The sequence below is a fragment of the Prionailurus viverrinus genome, chromosome B1 (assembly GCF_022837055.1).
Source record: "Prionailurus viverrinus isolate Anna chromosome B1, UM_Priviv_1.0, whole genome shotgun sequence".
In the NCBI taxonomy this organism is placed as follows: domain Eukaryota; kingdom Metazoa; phylum Chordata; class Mammalia; order Carnivora; family Felidae; genus Prionailurus; species Prionailurus viverrinus.
Window position 1 is genome coordinate 48673775 of NC_062564.1, and position 17788 is coordinate 48691562.

Below are 17788 nucleotides of genomic sequence, written 5' to 3' on the forward strand. Positions count from 1 at the left end.
CTGTAAATAACAATCTCTTTTCAACTGCGGCCCTCTCCAGGTCCACTGGCCTTGCCATACCTGGATAATAAAACCTACGTTTTAAAACAGGCCCATTCTAGGGGCGCCTGGGTGGCTCAGTCGGTTAAGCGTTTGACTTCAGCTCAGGTCATGATCTTGCGGGTTCAGTGCCTGGGTTTGGGCCCACCCCGCGTCAGGCTCTGTGCGGACAGCTCAGAGCCCGGAGCTTGCTTCGGGGTCTGTGTCTCTCTCTCTCTCTGCCCCTCCCCCGCTCATGCTCTGTCTCAAAAATAAACATTAAAAAAATTTTTTTTTAAAAACAGGCCCATTCTAGCCTGGGTGGCGCAGTCGGTTAAGCGTCCGACTTCAGCCAGGTCACGATCTCGCGGTCCGGGAGTTCGAGCCCCGCGTCAGGCTCTGGGCTGATGGCTCAGAGCCTGGAGCCTGTTTCCGATTCTGTGTCTCCCTCTCTCTCTGCCCCTCCCCCGTTCATGCTCTGTCTCTCTCTGTCCCAAAAATAAATAAAAACATTGAAAAAAAAATTAAAAAAAAAAAACACAAAAAAAACAACAAAAAAAAACAGGCCCATTCTAGAAGCAAATGTCATCCCCAGAAATCCTGGCATTAGGGTTTAGAAAATTCACATCCTGAAGGTGCCATGGCTCTGGGGAGTGAGGGGTCTCCTGGATGACTTTTAACCGTGGGCAGAGAAGGGACCAGAAATGAAGGAGAAGGTCTGGGGCCTGGAGCCATAGGAATAGGACAAGACAGGTCAGCAGGAAGATGCTGGCAGAGGCAGTCGGTTCAGAGGTACTGAGGTGAACGTGGACTGAGGAAGGGCAGAAAGAGAGCAGGACCACGGACCCGGTCCCAGGCAGCATCCATCCGGCTCCGGGCCAACCTCAGCCATCCAGCTCCTCCTTGACAGTGATCCGCAGGGGGCAGATGCGCAGAGGCTCGGCAGGCCCGTCCCCCCGCATGCCACCCAGGTAGAAGTAGGGCCGCACCTCCCCGAAGCGGGCGTGGAAGGTGTAGAGGTGGCAGTGGCTCTCCGCGTCGTAGAAAGACAGCTCGCCCTCCTCACACTCCAGCTCTACGCGCAGGCGGCGGGGGATGGCCGGGACCAGGGCTGACGTGGCCGGGTCCGAGGTCACGCAGTGGTCTCCCTCCACGCCCTGCGTGCGGCACACGTACCAGAAGCCCGAGCGGGTGTCGTGGTAGCAGCTGTGCGAGTGGCCTTCGGCGCCGGCGTCCTGCTGCAGCCGCATCACACCCACCCGCCAGCTGGGCAGCCCCCCCAGGTCCACCTCCCAGGTGTGGGAGCCCTGCGAGAAGACACGGGAGCCCAGCAGGCACGGCGCTGAGGAGAAGCGCTCTGGGTTCTCCACCTGCACGCGGTAGCCGTGGTTGGTGACGCTGGTGAGGTCATTGGACACCGAGAGCCAGCCGGCCGCGGTATTGGGATCGAAGCTGAAAGGCACTGAGAGCAGAGGGGGACAGCGGGGGCGAATCAGCAAACCTTAGGTGCTGCCTGCCTGCCACACCAGCCGATGCCTCCATCCCCCCAAAGTGACCCGCTGTGTCCCAACTGGCCCCAGGGCGTGGAGGGAGCTGTCCAGGGCTGAGGGGCAGGGTTATGGGCTGAACTGTGCCCCACCGAAAAAGATGGGGATGTCTTAACCGCCAGTATTTCAGAAGGCATCCTTATTTGGGAGTGGGGTCATGGCAGATGTGACTGAGATGACATCAGACAGGAGCCGAGTGGGACCTTAACCCAACATGACTGTTGTTCTTGCCAAAGAAAGTAGAAGGGACAGAGACACACGAGGGGACAAGGCCAGGTGATGACAAGGGCTGGGATCCAAGGGCTACAGCTGCCGGCCAAGGATTGCTGGCCAACACCGGAAGCCAGAGAGAGGCAAGGAAGGCCCTCCCTATAGGTTTCAGAGGGAGTACGGCCCTGCCGACACCAGCACTCTGGACTTCTGGCCCCTGGAACTGCGAGAGCAAGTAAATCTGTCATTTTACGGCACCCAGTGTGCAGTCCTTTGTTAGAGCAGCCACAGGAAACCAACAGGAGCAGGGGCCCGGGTGCTCACAAAACTCCATGACGATTTGGAGAAGCACGTAACATCTCTCTGGGTGGGTCACTGACATTTCTCCCTACAAAATCACGTCTTAGCTTGGGTTGCTACACAAAAATACCCTGGGCTGCGTGGCTTCAACAAGCGAAATGTCCCTCTCATGGTTCTGGAGACTGAAGTCTGAGGCTGGGCTGTAGTGTGGTTCAGTTTGGGTGAGGCCCTCCCTCCTTGTGGCTCACAGACGGCTGCCTCTTGCTGTGTCCTCACACTGGGCAGAGGAGAGGAAGCCGGCCCTCTGGTGCCTCTCCTTGTAAGGGCACTAACCCCATCCTGGAGCTCTATGCTCATGACCTCATGTAACCCAAATCACCTCCCAAAGGCCGCACCTCAAATGCCATCACATTGGAGGTTGGGCTTCAACCTACGAATGTAAGGGGACACAAACACTCAGTCCGTAGCGCCCAACAAACACAGTGACTCGCGTGGCCTGGTGTCACCTTGGAAAGGCGATCCTGAAAGGAGGAGACCTTCCATAACCTACACGGTCCAGTTCCGAACAGAGAGGGCACCCAGCTCCTCTTTCTGCAGAGGTGGCCGAGTGTCAGGACCCAAAGACAGGGGCTCTGCCAGAGGGTTTTGAGTGGTGGGGCTGGGGGTGGAGAGGGCACCAGGCACCTGTCTGAAAGAGGCTGGAGAAGGTCCGACAGGATGGGAAGCTAAAAGAGAGGAGTGCAGCTGGCTCTGTGCCTCACGTAATGTACCCCCCTCCTTCCTGTAACCCTGCCCGCACCCCCACTCACCAGATTCAACGGACGTGACCATCTTCCTCCAGACACGGTACTGCAGGGAATCCAGGTACTTGCAGACGTCGATGAGCATCCCGGGCTGGACGGGCTCTGGCTCCATGGTGCAGAAGAGGCTGGGAAGGGAGGGAAGGCCTGGTGGGCAGGGCTGGGGCCGTGCATCCTGGGCCTAACTGGGTCAGCCGGCCACGGGTGACAGGACTCATTCCCTGGCCATCCTACCCATGACAAACCTGGGCTGGTCTCTGATGGGAAACGAGCCAGTAGCCAATTAGGCTGCTCCTAGCTCTCTGCAGGATTCAGTATTTGGGCTCAACCTGCCCCAGCTGGGATAAATATATATAGGAGGTTCTCAGACACAGTTCCCCTTCTTGAGGGCACAAAGCATACTTACATATCTGCTCATGGGATGTCTGAGTCAGAAGGGACCGTAAGGGTCCCCTAGTCCCAATGTCTGAACGTATCATTGGCCTTCGCTTTGAACACCTTCGGTGCCAGGAAACTCACTACTCTCCAAAGCATTCTCTTTCACCTTCATACAGCGGTGACTGGGATACAGTTCATTGCTGTGAGCCCAACAGACATCAACACAAACCAGTGTGTCCCTGAGGCGCTCAGAGGGAGGGGCTAACCAAGAGATAAGCTTAAACGTTGGGATGGCCCCCTGAGAAATACAAGCCATGTGCAAGATGACACATTCTCTCCCCACACAACGGACGGTGATTTTCCACACTCAGAAAAACAACACTTCACCAGCATAAATCGGAAGTGGAATGGCTCAAAGGAGGGCTCTGTCCACCTGGCCAGTCCCCACCACTCCCTCTGGGTCATACCCAGCTGGCTTCATTACCTGCCTGGCCCTGGAGCCACTGGCGCTGGCACCCCTGGTATTTCTGCCTGCTCTTCCCCTCCCCTCCATCAGCTTTGGCAACTTACCGGCGTTTTCGGCTTTTGTGTTTCTAAAAGAAAAAACAAACAAACGAGCAAACAAACAAAAAACAGAGCCATAAGCACAGGGAAAAAAAAAAAAAAGTAAGTTTCTGATCTCAAAAGTAGCCCTACATCCCATGTTCATGGACCAGAAGACTTCACATTGTTAAGATGGCAATGCTCCCCCACCTGATTTACAGATTCAATACAGTTCCTATCAAAATTCTAGCTGGCTTCTTTAAAGACACTGATAAGCTGATCCTAAAATTCGTATGGAAATTCAAGGGAACCAGAATAGCCAAAACAATCTTGGGCAAAAACAAAGTTGGTGGCTCACACATCCCGACTCCAACGCTTACTAAAAGCAAGAGTAGTGAAAACAACGTGGTACTAACATAAGGACAGACATACAGATCTAATGGACACAAAGTCGAGAAGTAAACCCTCACATTTACTGTCAGTTGGTTTTCTACAAGGGTGCCAAGGCCATTCATTGGGGAAAGAATGGTCTTCGGTAAATGGTCTTCAGTGGGACAACCAGACGTCCACATGCAACAGATTGAAGACGGATTCCCACCCTGCACCACACCCAAAATTTTCTGAATTAACTCAAAACTTAAATGTGGAGCTAAGCCTATAAAACTCATGACTCTGGATTAGACTATAGTTTCTTAGATATGACTCCAAAAGGATAAACAGCAAAGAAAACACAGACCAACCGGACTCCATCAAAAGGAAAAGCTTCTGTACTTCAAAGGAAGTTACCAAGAAAGTGAACAAATGACCCACAAAATGGGAGAAAATATTTACAAATCACATACCTGCAAAGTGTGCATAATGCCTAAAAACCGTTACAATTCAACAACAAAAAGACAAGCAACCCACTTTAAAAAACGGACCAAGGATTTGAATGTGCAGTTCCCCCAAAGATATACAAATGACCAACAAGTACGTGAAAAGATGTTCAATATCATTAGCCACTGAAGAAATGCAAATTAAAACCACAGTGAGATACCATTTTGCACCCACGGCAATGGCTATTTGAAAAAAGTCAGGAGGTGCCTAGGTGGTTCAGTCGGTTGAGTGTCCAACTTTGATTTTGGTTCAGGTCGTGATCCCAGGGTCACAGGATTGAGCCCCACACAGGGCTCCGTGCTCAGCACGGAGCCTGCTTAGGGTTCTCTTTCTCTTTCTCCCTCTCTCTCCCTTTGCCCCTCTCTTTCCCCTGCTCACGCTCGCTCTCTAAAATAAAAATTTAAAAATAATAAGACATTTTCAAAGAAAGTTAGCGCTGGCAAGCATGTGGAGAAGTTAACCCTCATACACTGCTGATGGGACTATAAAATCAGTGCAGTTGCTTAGAAAGCAGCCTGGCAAACGGTTAAACTTACAAGTTACCATATGATTCAGTAAATCTATTCCTAGGCACATACTCAAGAGAAATAAAAACATATGTCTACACAAAAACTTGCACATGAATGTTTATAGCAGTATGATTCATAATCGCTAGAAAGTGGAAGCAACCCAAATGTCCACCAATTGATGAATGGGTAAATAAAATGTAGCATATCCACACAACGGAGTATTATTCAGTCCTGTACTGATACATGCTGTAACAGATAAAGTTTCAAAACATGCAGAGTGAAAGAAGCTGGTCACAAAAGGCTACATGTTATGTGATTCCATTTATAGAAATCATTTATAGAAATCATTTATGGAAAATGTCCAGACTAGGCAAATCCTTAGAGATAGAAAGTAGATTAGCGTTTGCTGAGGGCTGATGGTGGGGCGAGACGGGGAGCATAGGAGGGTGACAGCTAAAGAGTACGGGGTTTCTGTTGGGGGGGTAAAACTAATTCTATGACTGATTATGGTGATGGCTGTATAACTCTGTGACTACAGTAAAAACCACTGAACTACACATTTTAAATGAGTGAATTATACAATATGTGAATTTTATCTCAATAAAACTGTTACATTAAGAAAGAAAAAATCACGGCACCTGGCTGACTCAGTCAGTTAGGCATCTGACTCCTGATTTCGGCTCAGGTCACGATCTCACAGTTTTGTGGGTTCAAGCCCCGTTTTGGGGTCCGTGCCGACAGCACGGAACCTGCTTGGGATTCTCTCTCTCCCTCTCTCTCTCTGGTCCTTTCTCACTTGGCACTCTGTCTCTCTCAAAATAAATACATAAGCTTAAAAAAAAAAGGTCATGAAAGCACACTGGTCACTGGGCAAGACGACACTCCCAATTTCCTAAACAGAAACAGTAAGGAATCTAGCTTTTAGAATCCACCAAATGATTTTATTATCAGGGGCATTTTGGAGACAGCAGACATCAGGATTCAAAGCTTTGTATGACGCAGAGTACCCCAACAGTCCCTGGCGGGGATGTGACACCCACCCAGCTTGAATGGAAGATGTCCCTGTCCCTTCTCAATCCACTCTACAAAGAGTCCCCTTTCCAGAGGGTTCGGCTGTTCTCTAAGTGGAGGAGATACCTCACCATCCTAATCGATTTCCAAACTAGCTTTCCATTATAGAAACATCTCTATAAAGACCTAGTGACTCATGAGGGGCAGGAGGCAGGGGATGAAAGCAATAAAAAGAAAAAAAAATCAACTAAATAGATATTTTTTAAAGAGAGAAAGAGGTCACCCTTCTACTTAAAAATTTTTTTTTTTTTTTAATGTGTATTCTTTTTGCGAGAGAGACAGAGCGTGAGTGGGGGAGGAGCAGAGAGAGAGGGAGACACAGAATTCAAAGCGGGCTCCAGGCTCCGAGCTGTCAGCACAGAGCCTGACACGGAGCTCGAACTCAACAACTGTGAGATCATGACCTGAGCTGAAGTCTGACACCCAACTGCCTGAGCCAACGCTGGTGCCCCAAAGTCACCCTTTTCTTAAGAAAACAATAGAGAATATCAAAATGTCATATTTACATTAAAAAGTTAAAATAATTGTATAACTCTAGAATATTCCATTTTGTCTTCTTTGTAAAATCCTATAACCCCTGTCTGATCACGAGAAAAACATCAGACAAGCCCAGGTGGGAGAACAGGCCATCTGGCCAGAACTCCTCAGGACTGCCAAGGTCATGAAAAACAGAAAAGAAGAAGCTGTCACAGACCAGGGGAGACTGGGAGACGGGACAACTAAATGCACTGTGGGCCCCTGGATGGGACCCTGGAGCAGAAAGAGGATAGTAACGCAAAAAGTGGTGACTCCAAAGAAGTCTGGACATTAGTTAATTACAACACACCCAGGTCAGCTTCCCGCGGACAAATGTGCCACAAGATGATGTAAGGTGTCGACAATGGGAGAAACGAGGAGAGGCGTACGGGGGCACTCAGGGCTATCCCTGCCACTTTTCCATACATCTAAAATTAATCCAAAATAAAAAGTTTATTTACCAAGTACTCCATTTGGAGCAGAGAGAAGAAAGGAAAAGAGAGCAAGAGTGAGTACAAGAGAGGAAGGGCAAGGGAGAAGGAAAGGAGACAGAGGCAGAGAGAAGGGAACTCTGATGAAAACCCTCTTGGCCTCCTGATGGGCAGAGAACTTCCTCCGAAGGCTCCGAGGGCCCAGCACCCCAAGACTATGGGAAGACGGGGTGGGCCGGGGCCGGGGGCCTCTGGCTCCCCACCGGCTCCTGAACACCTGGTCCCTGTCACTGAAGCCAGGCGGCAAGCCCCTCACCATGAGAAAGGAAACGTCATCCTCCTTCATTTCCACCTGCAGCCGCTCAATCTCATGGGCCAGAGCCTCTGTGTCCTCTGCCAGCCGCTTCATCTTCCCTTCAGCCAGACGCTGCTTCTCCCTCGCCTCCTCGGCCATGGCATCCAGGATGGCTTGCTCCTCCACTCTCAGGAACTCGCGAAGCTTGTCGAACTCCTGCCGGATTCGCCCTTCCAGCCAGGCAGCCTCCACCTGCGGCAGAGAGCAGGACGGAGCCACAGAGGGTCAGCCTCGGATGGAAGCCCTTGGCCAGCACCTGGCCGCGTGACTCGGAGGTTTCTAGCAAAGGAGCTCTGTTTTCAAAGGAAACCATGAGCAGACCCCCCGACAGGTAAAATGCAGGTGCAGTTTTATCAGCACAGAGTTGTAAGTTTAAAGCACACAGCATAATGAGATTGTCTTGATAAATTGAAATCTCAAATTGAATCACTGCTTCTAGATGACGCCTATAGTCTGGATCCTCCTCAGCACACACTAATCTGTATCTTGGTTAGGTGCGCAACAGCAAGGGAAATACTGAATCGCAGAAATGAACTGTTGTTGTAAGAACCATTTTTTATTTTTTGAATGTATTTTAAAAATTTTTTGCATGTTAATTTATTTTTGAGAGAGAGAGTGCATAAACACGGGAGGGGCAGAGAGAAAGGGAGACACAGAATCTGAAGCAGGCTCCAGGCTCTGAGCTGTCAGCACAGAGCCTGATGTGGGGCTCGAACTCACCAACCGTGAGATCATGACCTGAGCTAAAGTTGCACACTCAACCGACTGAGCCACCCAAGTGCCTTGCAAATGACAACGATGTTTAAAACTTACTTGCTGGGAATGCAAGCTGGTGCAGCCACTCTGGAAAACAGTATGGAGGTTCCCCAAAAAACTAAAAATAGAACTACCCTACGACCCAGCAATTGCACTACCAGGCATTTATCCACAGGATACAAGTGTGCTGTTTCGAAGGGACGCATGCACCCCCATGTTTATAGCAGCACTATTGACAATAGCCAAAGTATAGAAAGAGCCCAAATGTCCATCGATGGATGAATGAAGAAAATGTGGTAGATATATACAATGAAGTATTACTTGGCAAAAAGAATGAAATCTTGCCATTTGCAACTACATGGATGGAACTGGAGAGTATTATGCTAAGTGAAATTAGTCAGAGAAAGACAAAAATCATATGACTTCACTCATATGAGGACTTTTAAGAGACTAAAACAGACGAACATAAGGGAAGGGAAACAAAAATCATATAAAAACAGGGAGAGGACAAAACAGAAGAGACTCATAAATATGGAGAACAAACTGAGGGTTTCGGGAGGGGCTGTGGGAGGGGGGATGGGCTAAATGCGTAAGGGGCACTAAGGAATCTACTCCTGACATCATTGTTGCACTATATGCTAACTAATTTGGACGTAGATTTTAAAAAATAAAAAATAAAACAAGTTAAAAAAAATAAATAAAACTTATTTGCCTTCCAATCTTAAGACTTCAAATCTGTCTGATCCAGAGGCTTCCCAACAGAGTAGGAAGTATTTACTTTAAAACCAAATCATTAAGAAAAATCCCAAATACAAAATCTAACAGCACACCTAAAGGAACTAGAAGCAGAACAGCAAAGGCAGCCTAAGCCCAGCAGAAGAAGAGAAATAATAAAGATCAGGGCAGAAATAAACAATATAGAAACTAAAAAAACTGTAGAGCAGATCAACGAAACCAAGAGTTGGTTTTTTGAAAAAATAAACAAAATTGACAAACCTCTAGCCAGGCTTCTCAAAAAGAAAAGGGAGATGACCCAAATAGATAAAATCATGAATGAAAATGGAATTATTACAACCAATCCCTCAGAGATACAAACAATTATCAGGGAATACTATGAAAACTTATATGCCAACAAACTGGACAACCTGGAAGAAATGGACAAATTCCTGAACAACCACACTCTTCCAAAACTCAATCAGGAGGAAATAGAAAGCTTGAACAGACCCATAACCAGCGAAGAAATTGAATCGGTTATCAAAAATCTCCCAACAAATAAGAGTCCAGGACCAGATGGCTTCCCAGGGGAGTTCTACCAGACGTTTAAAGCAGAGATAATACCTATCCTTCTCAAGCTATTCCAAGAAATAGAAAGGGAAGGAAAACTTCCAGACTCATTCTATGAAGCCAGTATTACTTTGATTCCTAAACCAGACAGAGACCCAGTAAAAAAAGAGAACTACAGGCCAATATCCCTGATGAATATGGATGCAAAAATTCTCAATAAGGTACTAGCAAATCGAATTCAACGGCATATAAAAAGAATTATTCACCATGATCAAGTGGGATTCATTCCTGGGATGCAGGGCTGGTTCAACATTCGCAAATCAATCAACGTGATACATCACATTAACAAAAAAAAAGAGAAGAACCATATGATCCTGTCAATCGATGCAGAAAAGGCCTTCGACAAAATCCAGCACCCTTTCTTAATAAAAACCCTTGAGAAAGTCGGGATAGAAGGAACATACTTAAAGATCATAAAAGCCATTTATGAAAAGCCCACAGCTAGCATCATCCTCAACGGGGAAAAACTGAGAGCTTTTTCCCTGAGATCAGGAACACGACAAGGATGCCCACTCTCACCGCTGCTGTTTAACATAGTGCTGGAAGTTCTAGCATCAGCAATCAGACAACAAAAGGAAATCAAAGGCATCAAAATTGGCAAAGATGAAGTCAAGCTTTCGCTTTTTGCAGATGACATGATATTATACATGGAAAATCCGATAGACTCCACCAAAAGTCTGCTAGAACTGATACAGGAATTCAGCAAAGTTGCAGGATACAAAATCAATGTACAGAAATCAGTTGCATTCTTATACACTAACAATGAAGCAACAGAAAGACAAATAAAGAAACTGATCCCATTCACAATTGCACCAAGAAGCATAAAATACCTAGGAATAAATCTAACCAAAGATGTAAAGGATCTGTATGCTGAAAATTATAGAAAGCTTATGAAGGAAATTGAAGAAGATTTAAAGAAATGGAAAGACATTCCCTGCTCATGGATTGGAAAAATAAATATTGTCAAAATGTCAATACTACCCAAAGCTATCTACACATTCAATGCAATCCCAATCAAAATTGCACCAGCATTCTTCTCGAAACTAGAACAAGCCATCCTAAAATTCATATGGAACCACAAAAGGCCCCGAATAGCCAAAGGAATTTTGAAGAAGAAGACCAAAGCAGGAGGCATCACAATCCCAGACTTTAGCCTCTACTACAAAGCTGTCATCATCAAGACAGCATGGTATTGGCACCAAAACAGACACATAGACCAATGGAATAGAATAGAAACCCCAGAACTAGACCCACAAACGTATGGCCAACTCATCTTTGACAAAGCAGGAAAGAACATCCAATGGAAAAAAGACAGCCTCTTTAACAAATGGTGCTGGGAGAACTGGACAGCAACATGCAGAAGGTTGAAACTAGACCACTTTCTCACACCATTCACAAAAATAAACTCAAAATGGATAAAGGACCTAAATGTGAGACAGGAAACCATCAAAACCTTAGAGGAGAAAGCAGGAAAAGACCTCTCTGACCTCAGCCGTAGCAATCTCTTACTCGACACATCCCCAAAGGCAAGGGAATTAAAAGCAAAAGTGAATTACTGGGACCTTATGAAGATAAAAAGCTTCTGCACAGCAAAGGAAACAACCAACAAAACTAAAAGGCAACCAACGGAATGGGAAAAGATATTCGCAAATGACATATCAGACAAAGGGCTAGTATCCAAAATCTATAAAGAGCTCACCAAACTCCACACCCGAAAAACAAATAACCCAGTGAAGAAATGGGCAGAAAACATGAATAGACACTTCTCTAAAGAAGACATCCGGATGGCCAACAGGCACATGAAAAGATGTTCAGCGTCGCTCCTTATCAGGGAAATACAAATCAAAACCACACTCAGGTATCACCTCACGCCAGTCAGAGTGGCCAAAATGAACAAATCCGGAGACTATAGATGCTGGAGAGGATGTGGAGAAACGGGAACCCTCTTGCACTGTTGGTGGGAATGCAAATTGGTGCAGCCGCTCTGGAAAGCAGTGTGGAGGTTCCTCAGAAAATTAAAAATAGACCTACCCTATGACCCAGCAATAGCACTGCTAGGAATTTATCCAAGGGATACAGGAGCGCTGATGCATAGGGCCACGTGTACCCCAATGTTCATAGCAGCACTCTCAACAATAGCCAAATTATGGAAAGAGCCTAAATGTCCATCAACTGATGAATGGATAAAGAAATTGTGGTTTATATACACAATGGAATATTACGTGGCAATGAGAAAAAATGAAATATGGCCTTTCGTAGCAACGTGGATGGAACTGGAGAGTGTGATGCTAAGTGAAATAAGCCATACAGAGAAAGACAGATACCATATGGTTTCACTCTTATGTGGATCCTGAGAAACTTCACAGGAACCCATGGGGGAGGGGAAGGAAAAAAAAAAAAAAGAGGTTAGAATGGGAGAGAGCCAAAGCATAAGAGACTTAAAAACTGAGAACAAACTGAGGGTTGATGGGGGGTGGGAGGGAGGAGAGGGTGGGTGATGGGTATTGAGGAGGGCACCTTTTGGGATGAGCACTGGGTGTTGTATGGAAACCAATTTGTCAATAAATTTCATAAAAAAAAAATAAATAAATAAAACTAGGTATGTATTCAAAAAAAAAAAAATAAAAAATAAAACCAAATCATTGGGGCGCCTGGGTGGCTCAGTCGGTTAAGCATCCGACTTTGGCTCAGGTCATGATCTCGCGGTTCGTGAGTTCGAGCCCCGCGTCGGGCTCTGTGCTGACAGCTCAGAGCCTGGAGCCTGTTTCAGATTCTGTGTCTCCCTCTCTCTCTCTCTGACCCTCCCCCGTTCATGCTCTGTCTCTCTCTGTCTCAAAAATAAATAAACGTTAAAAAAAAAAATTAAAAAAACCCCCACCAAATCATTAACGATACACATACTCCTAATCGTAACTACAAAAAGCTTTTTAAAAGTTAAAACAAACCCATAAATGCACTCAAAGAAAAAGCAGAGAAATATTTCTCACCTTGGAATGAAAAAGACCTTTTGTACAGCAGTAAAACACTGAGAAGCCTCAAAGGAGATCATTGAATGGATATAAAAATAAGAAGTTTTTTTTTTTTTTTTTTTTTTAAAGTAGGCTTCATGCCCAGCACAGAGCCCAACATGGGGCCTAAAGTCATTACCCTGACACCAAGACCTGAGCTGAGATCAAGAGTCAGATGCTTAACCACTGAGCCACCCAAGCGCCCTAAACATGACAAGTTCTAAATGGCAAGAGACTACTAATAAAGTGAAGCACAAAAATACAATTCTAAGATGACCACTGGAAAAACAACTCGAAATGTGTGCGGTAGCAATGGCAGGTCACGATCTCGAGATTGAAAAGTTCAGTACATGATGAATAATATGCTCATGGCTCTGACAATATGTGACAAAATATTCACCGAAAAAGTGAAAATGACCCAGAAAAGGTAAAAGTGGTTCACTGAAAAAGAAATGACAAGCGAGGAAAAATATTTGCAACGGATAACAGACTGTTATTCTTAATATACAGAGCACTCCTATGAATCCACTAGAGAAAAGGGCAAATATTCCAAGGAAAAAAAAAAAAAGCACGTGAACTGGTGTTCACAGAAGAAACACAAATGGCTTTATACTCGTGAGCCGGTGTACAAACTGACTGTCAAAGGCATGCAAATGGGAGGGTACTGCTGAAATACCAGGCCCAAAAGATGGGTTGTGCATGGTGGGAGAGACAGTGAAACGCCGGAGGATTTCTGACCCACAGAAAGATAAAAAAGCAGGCAGGAAAACCCCGCCAGTGCAAAGTCAAGTCTAGCTACCCTGCCGGCTGGCAATCCGGAGCCTTGAAGGGGTAAACATCAAAGCCTTCACTTCCCTCATCAGCCTGCACAGACTGGACTCAGGGGGAAAGCATGAATCACATAGGAGTCCTGCAATCTGACACCTGGCCACGCGAGAGTTGCACAGCGCCTGGGACGGGCAGACAGGTGCTAGCACCCGGACCTACGGACATGCCCCGGGCACCTCCACTGCAATCCCGATGAGGCCAGCCACGTGAATGGATGGGGCTGGCCACAAAGGAGCTCAAGCCACAGAGGCAGAGCTCCAGGATTCCACAGCGACCACGGGAAAAGCAACTCACTACGAGTGTTCTGACCACAGGGTGGGAGGTTCCAGTCACTTCCTGTCTGGATCGGAACAGGGTGGGAGGTTCCAGTCACTTCCTGTCTGGATCGGAAGCTCAACGTGTGTTCTGGCTCTGACGGTATGACAAAATGATTCACTGCAACAGTGAAAACACCTCTCAAATCCAGCTGGATGGTCTATAAGACGCGAGAGTTGTTGGAAGGACTTTTCTGTTGGGCACTTCACATGCATCCTCTCAAGTGAACGTTTAAAAACATTCTAGTAAGAGGAAGCCGCTCTCTTTCCGTAGATGAGGGAATTATTTTGCAGGGGGTGAGGGATGTGCCTGGAGGACAAGGCTTGGGTTTGGGAGTAGGTCGGCTTTGCCGTTACTGCCCTGGCCACCCACCTTTCACGATCCTTTCTTCTACCTTATTCCATCAGCTCTGCGGCTCGGGGAAACTCCTTGGCCAGATGTTAAGGAGGCTCTTTCTCAAGCCTAGTCTCCTCCCGTGGGCACATGGGCATGGGAGGGGAGTGCCAGGCAGCCCAAGCCAGGTAGGTCTCAGCTGAGCTGTACTTAGTAGAAGTACTCACCCAGGGCGTGACAGAACAAAGCCAGGACAACCCATCAGAAACCCAGCTGCCAATCTGCACAGGACTCAGAGGAAGAGAGGGTGCCCAGCCATAGACAATGACAGTGGGGACAGAGGGGAGACCATTCACTCATTCAATTTACAACCCCTTATTGAGCACCTACTGTGTGCCAAGAATCCTCTCAGATACTACGGCGCTTGCTTTCGTTACATTCTAATGGGAGTAAATAAAAAAAAAAAAATAGGAAGTTAATTGCAGGTAACGTAGTGTTCCAAAGAACACAAAATGGGGACATATGAGAGCAACTAAAGGAGAAGGCTGCTTGGGTAGGGTGATCAGGGAACGATTCTCCGAAGGGACGTCTGAGCTGAGATACTAATGACAAAGTGCCCCTTATGGGAGATCCGGGAGGAGACAGCTCACGTGAGGGTCAGAAGGCAGGCCAATGTAGCTGGAGCCAAGCATGTGAGGAGACGAAACCGAGGAGCAGGGAAGGGTGGGATGAAGGCCGTGAAGGCCACGGTGAGGAGTCTGGACTGTGTGATCTCAACAGTTTTAAGCAGAGGAGTGACGCAATCAACGTATTTTTCTAAAACATCAGTCCACTCCATGGAGACGGACTGCAGAAGAAGGGCAGAAGGCTGGGGCCCTGGTACGCGGCCAGGTGAGAAACAACGGAGACATGGCCAGGACGCTGGAAACAGAACGGCAGGTGGACATTATGTATTTTGCAGTTAGAGACAGGACTGCTATGGAGTGGATCCGGGGAGTAAGAGGGAAAGAGGAGGAGCTAAAGAGTCCTAGGTCACTGTTGGCTTGAGCAGCTGGGTTGGATGGTCAAGTGCAGCACGTGTTGAAGTTAGACTGAAAGCACAGTGCAGATGGCACAGGCAGTTTTTCAAGCCACTTCCGTGGCTGCTGGCGTGGCCTGTGCCCAGCGATTTAGAGAGGCCATGGCGGTGCAGCCACAATCAGCAACCTAGGACATGACCGTGCTAGACCCTCAGAGTTAGGGAAGGATGATTTTGTGTCCATACCCACAGCCAGGGTGGGCCCACCCTCACCTCTCCCCTCCCCCCCCCCATATCCCAGGTGTCCCTAATCTCCTCACTCAGTCAGTGCACTCACCTGATTATGCTTGGCGATGGCCTCATAGGAGCGCCGCACAGCCCAGAAGGCCTTGGCTTTCTCCCTCAGCGCATGCTCCATGTTCCTGCACTTGGCCTGTGCGAGATACAAGGAGGAGGCACATTAGGGCTGGAGGCCAGGCAGGGGGGGGACACACCCCATTTACAACTGGAGTGCAACGTCAGTGTGGGGACAACTCAACCGTTTACTCAACCCAGTCTGTCCACATGCTGCAGGGCACAGCAGAAAGGGAAGTCCTATAGCCCTGACCTCCAATCCGGCATTTTTAGCATAAAGTGCTCTCAGATCCCTTCTAACCGGCCCCTTCGTTTCATACCTGGTACAGGTGGGAAGACAGGGCCTGTTCCTCGCAAATTGGCCACAGTACAGCGTAGAAGGGCATCCCGCTCAGGCCTAAAGCTGGTCCAGGCAAGCCAAGAACCCCTGAGCTGCGTGCCAGTTCTATAGACCATGTGCTCACAGGCTCCCTTTCCCACTTTCTAAACCGGACTGGCCTGTAGTTAGAAATGAACAGATCTGATGGCAGGTTGGTCCAGTTATTCCTACAGGGCCCGATCTAAACACAGATCTCCCCACATCCCTACCTTGTGGCAATATTCTACTGGTACAGGAGTCATGGGAAACACTTTCATCACTGCTTTCAGCAAATACTTTGGTTTTAGTAGTTTTGTTTTTTTAAACTTAACCATTCTTGCTCTGATCTCCTTGGACTTCACTACCAGTTTTAGGTTGGATTCCTACCTTTTGTATTCAAGGCCTATCCATTTCTTTCCATCGTTAACCTTTTCACTTATCATTCTGAGAAAGCTTACCAGGTTTTTTTCTTTGGAAAAATAGTAACAATTCTAATGGCATTAATTATAAATGGCCAGCATTTACTATTTGCCAGGGAAAGTGCTAATTACTTTATAGATTATGTTATTTAATCATAACATTATCTCTGTTAGGTGAATAATATTATTAGCCTCATTTTAGAAATTAAAAAACAAAAAGCACACAAAAGGGAAGTGACTAGCCCAAGAGCACACAGCTAGTATGGCTGAATAGTATGGCAGAATAAGGATGTGAATCTAGACAGTGGTGATAGCCAGCTTCTAAGATGGCCCCTGGTGATCCCTCCTTCCTGTGAGATACAGCAATTTGTTGCTTTAAGCTTCCAGTTTTGGGGGTGATTTGCTATGCAGCAATAGAAGATACAGATTTGTCCTCAAAAGCCTCATCCCCACCTGGACCTGATTCAGATGATGAGATTCAGGAGCTGATACTATAACAAGATGTTTGGGGATCTTGGGAGTGGGTGAGTATATTATGAATGTGGCAGGGGTGGGTGACATGAATCATTGGGGGGCAGAGGGCAGATTGAAGGAGGCAGCCTCTAAAGTGGTCCCAGCAGGGGTGCCTGCGTGGCTCAGTCGGTTAAGCGGCCAATTTCGGCTCAGGTCATGATCTCACTTCTCGTGGGTTCAAGGCCTGCATCAGGCTCTGTGTTGACAGCTCAGAGCCTGGAGCCTGCTTCCGATTCTGTGTCTCTCTCTGTGCCTCCCCCACTTGCACTGTGTGTCTCTCTCTCAAAAATAAACACTTCGAATGAATGAATGAATGAATGAATGAATGAAATGGTCCCAGTAATCCCCACTTTTGGCATTCATGCCATGGTGGAATCTCCTCCCTGTGGGCTGGACCTAGCAACTTGCTTCTGATCAGCAGAATGTTGCAAAAGCAAAGGGAGATCACTTCCAAGATAGGGGACCAACAGCCTGTGCATACCCCTTCTCACCCTACATTGCTTGCTCACTTTGGATGGAAGCCAGCTGCCATGTTGTGATCTAGTCTACGGGGTGGCCCACGGGGCTAGGAACTGAGGATGGCGTCCACCCAACAGCCCGACAGGACCGGAATCCTGCCAGCAACCACACGAGCAGGCAAATAAGCAAGCTTGAATGGTGACCTTGGCCTACTCGAGCCTTCAGATGAGACTGCAGCATCATGAGAAACTGAGGGCAGACACCCCCAGCTAAGTCATGCCCAGATTACAGACCCAAAGAAACTGTGAGATAACATTTTCTGTTTTAAACCACTCTTTTTGGAGGTAATTTGTTATGCAGCAATAACTGGGCAGTCTCTTACTCCATAGCCCATTCTTCTAACTGCCGTAGTCCAAAAGTGATACCTCGTTTCATTTTCTGCAGATTTTGTTTTCTTTTCTATTCATTTTGGTCATTTTTATGATCTCCTTGAGAATATATAACAGATTTTTAAAAATTATTTTCTGTA

General features: G+C 47.1%; 1 protein-coding gene across 2 annotated transcripts in view; it reads right to left on the bottom strand.

Annotated features, from left to right (window-relative positions):
• Nucleotides 1–462: 462 nt before the first annotated feature.
• TRIM35 (tripartite motif containing 35) overlaps nucleotides 463–17788 on the bottom strand; it is a 29245-nt gene continuing 11919 nt past the window's right edge. Inside the window, exons 2-6 of one of the 2 annotated variants that reach the window (XM_047857052.1) lie at nucleotides 15494–15589; nucleotides 7516–7746; nucleotides 3824–3846; nucleotides 2885–3003; nucleotides 463–1480 (exon numbers count right to left, since the gene is read on the bottom strand). In XM_047857052.1, coding sequence (XP_047713008.1) covers nucleotides 903–1480; nucleotides 2885–3003; nucleotides 3824–3846; nucleotides 7516–7746; nucleotides 15494–15589 — 1047 coding nt within the window. In that variant the 3' untranslated portion in view covers nucleotides 463–902. The remainder of the gene's footprint in view (nucleotides 1481–2884; nucleotides 3004–3823; nucleotides 3847–7515; nucleotides 7747–15493; nucleotides 15590–17788) is intronic. The other variant, XM_047857053.1, reaches the window with a different exon arrangement.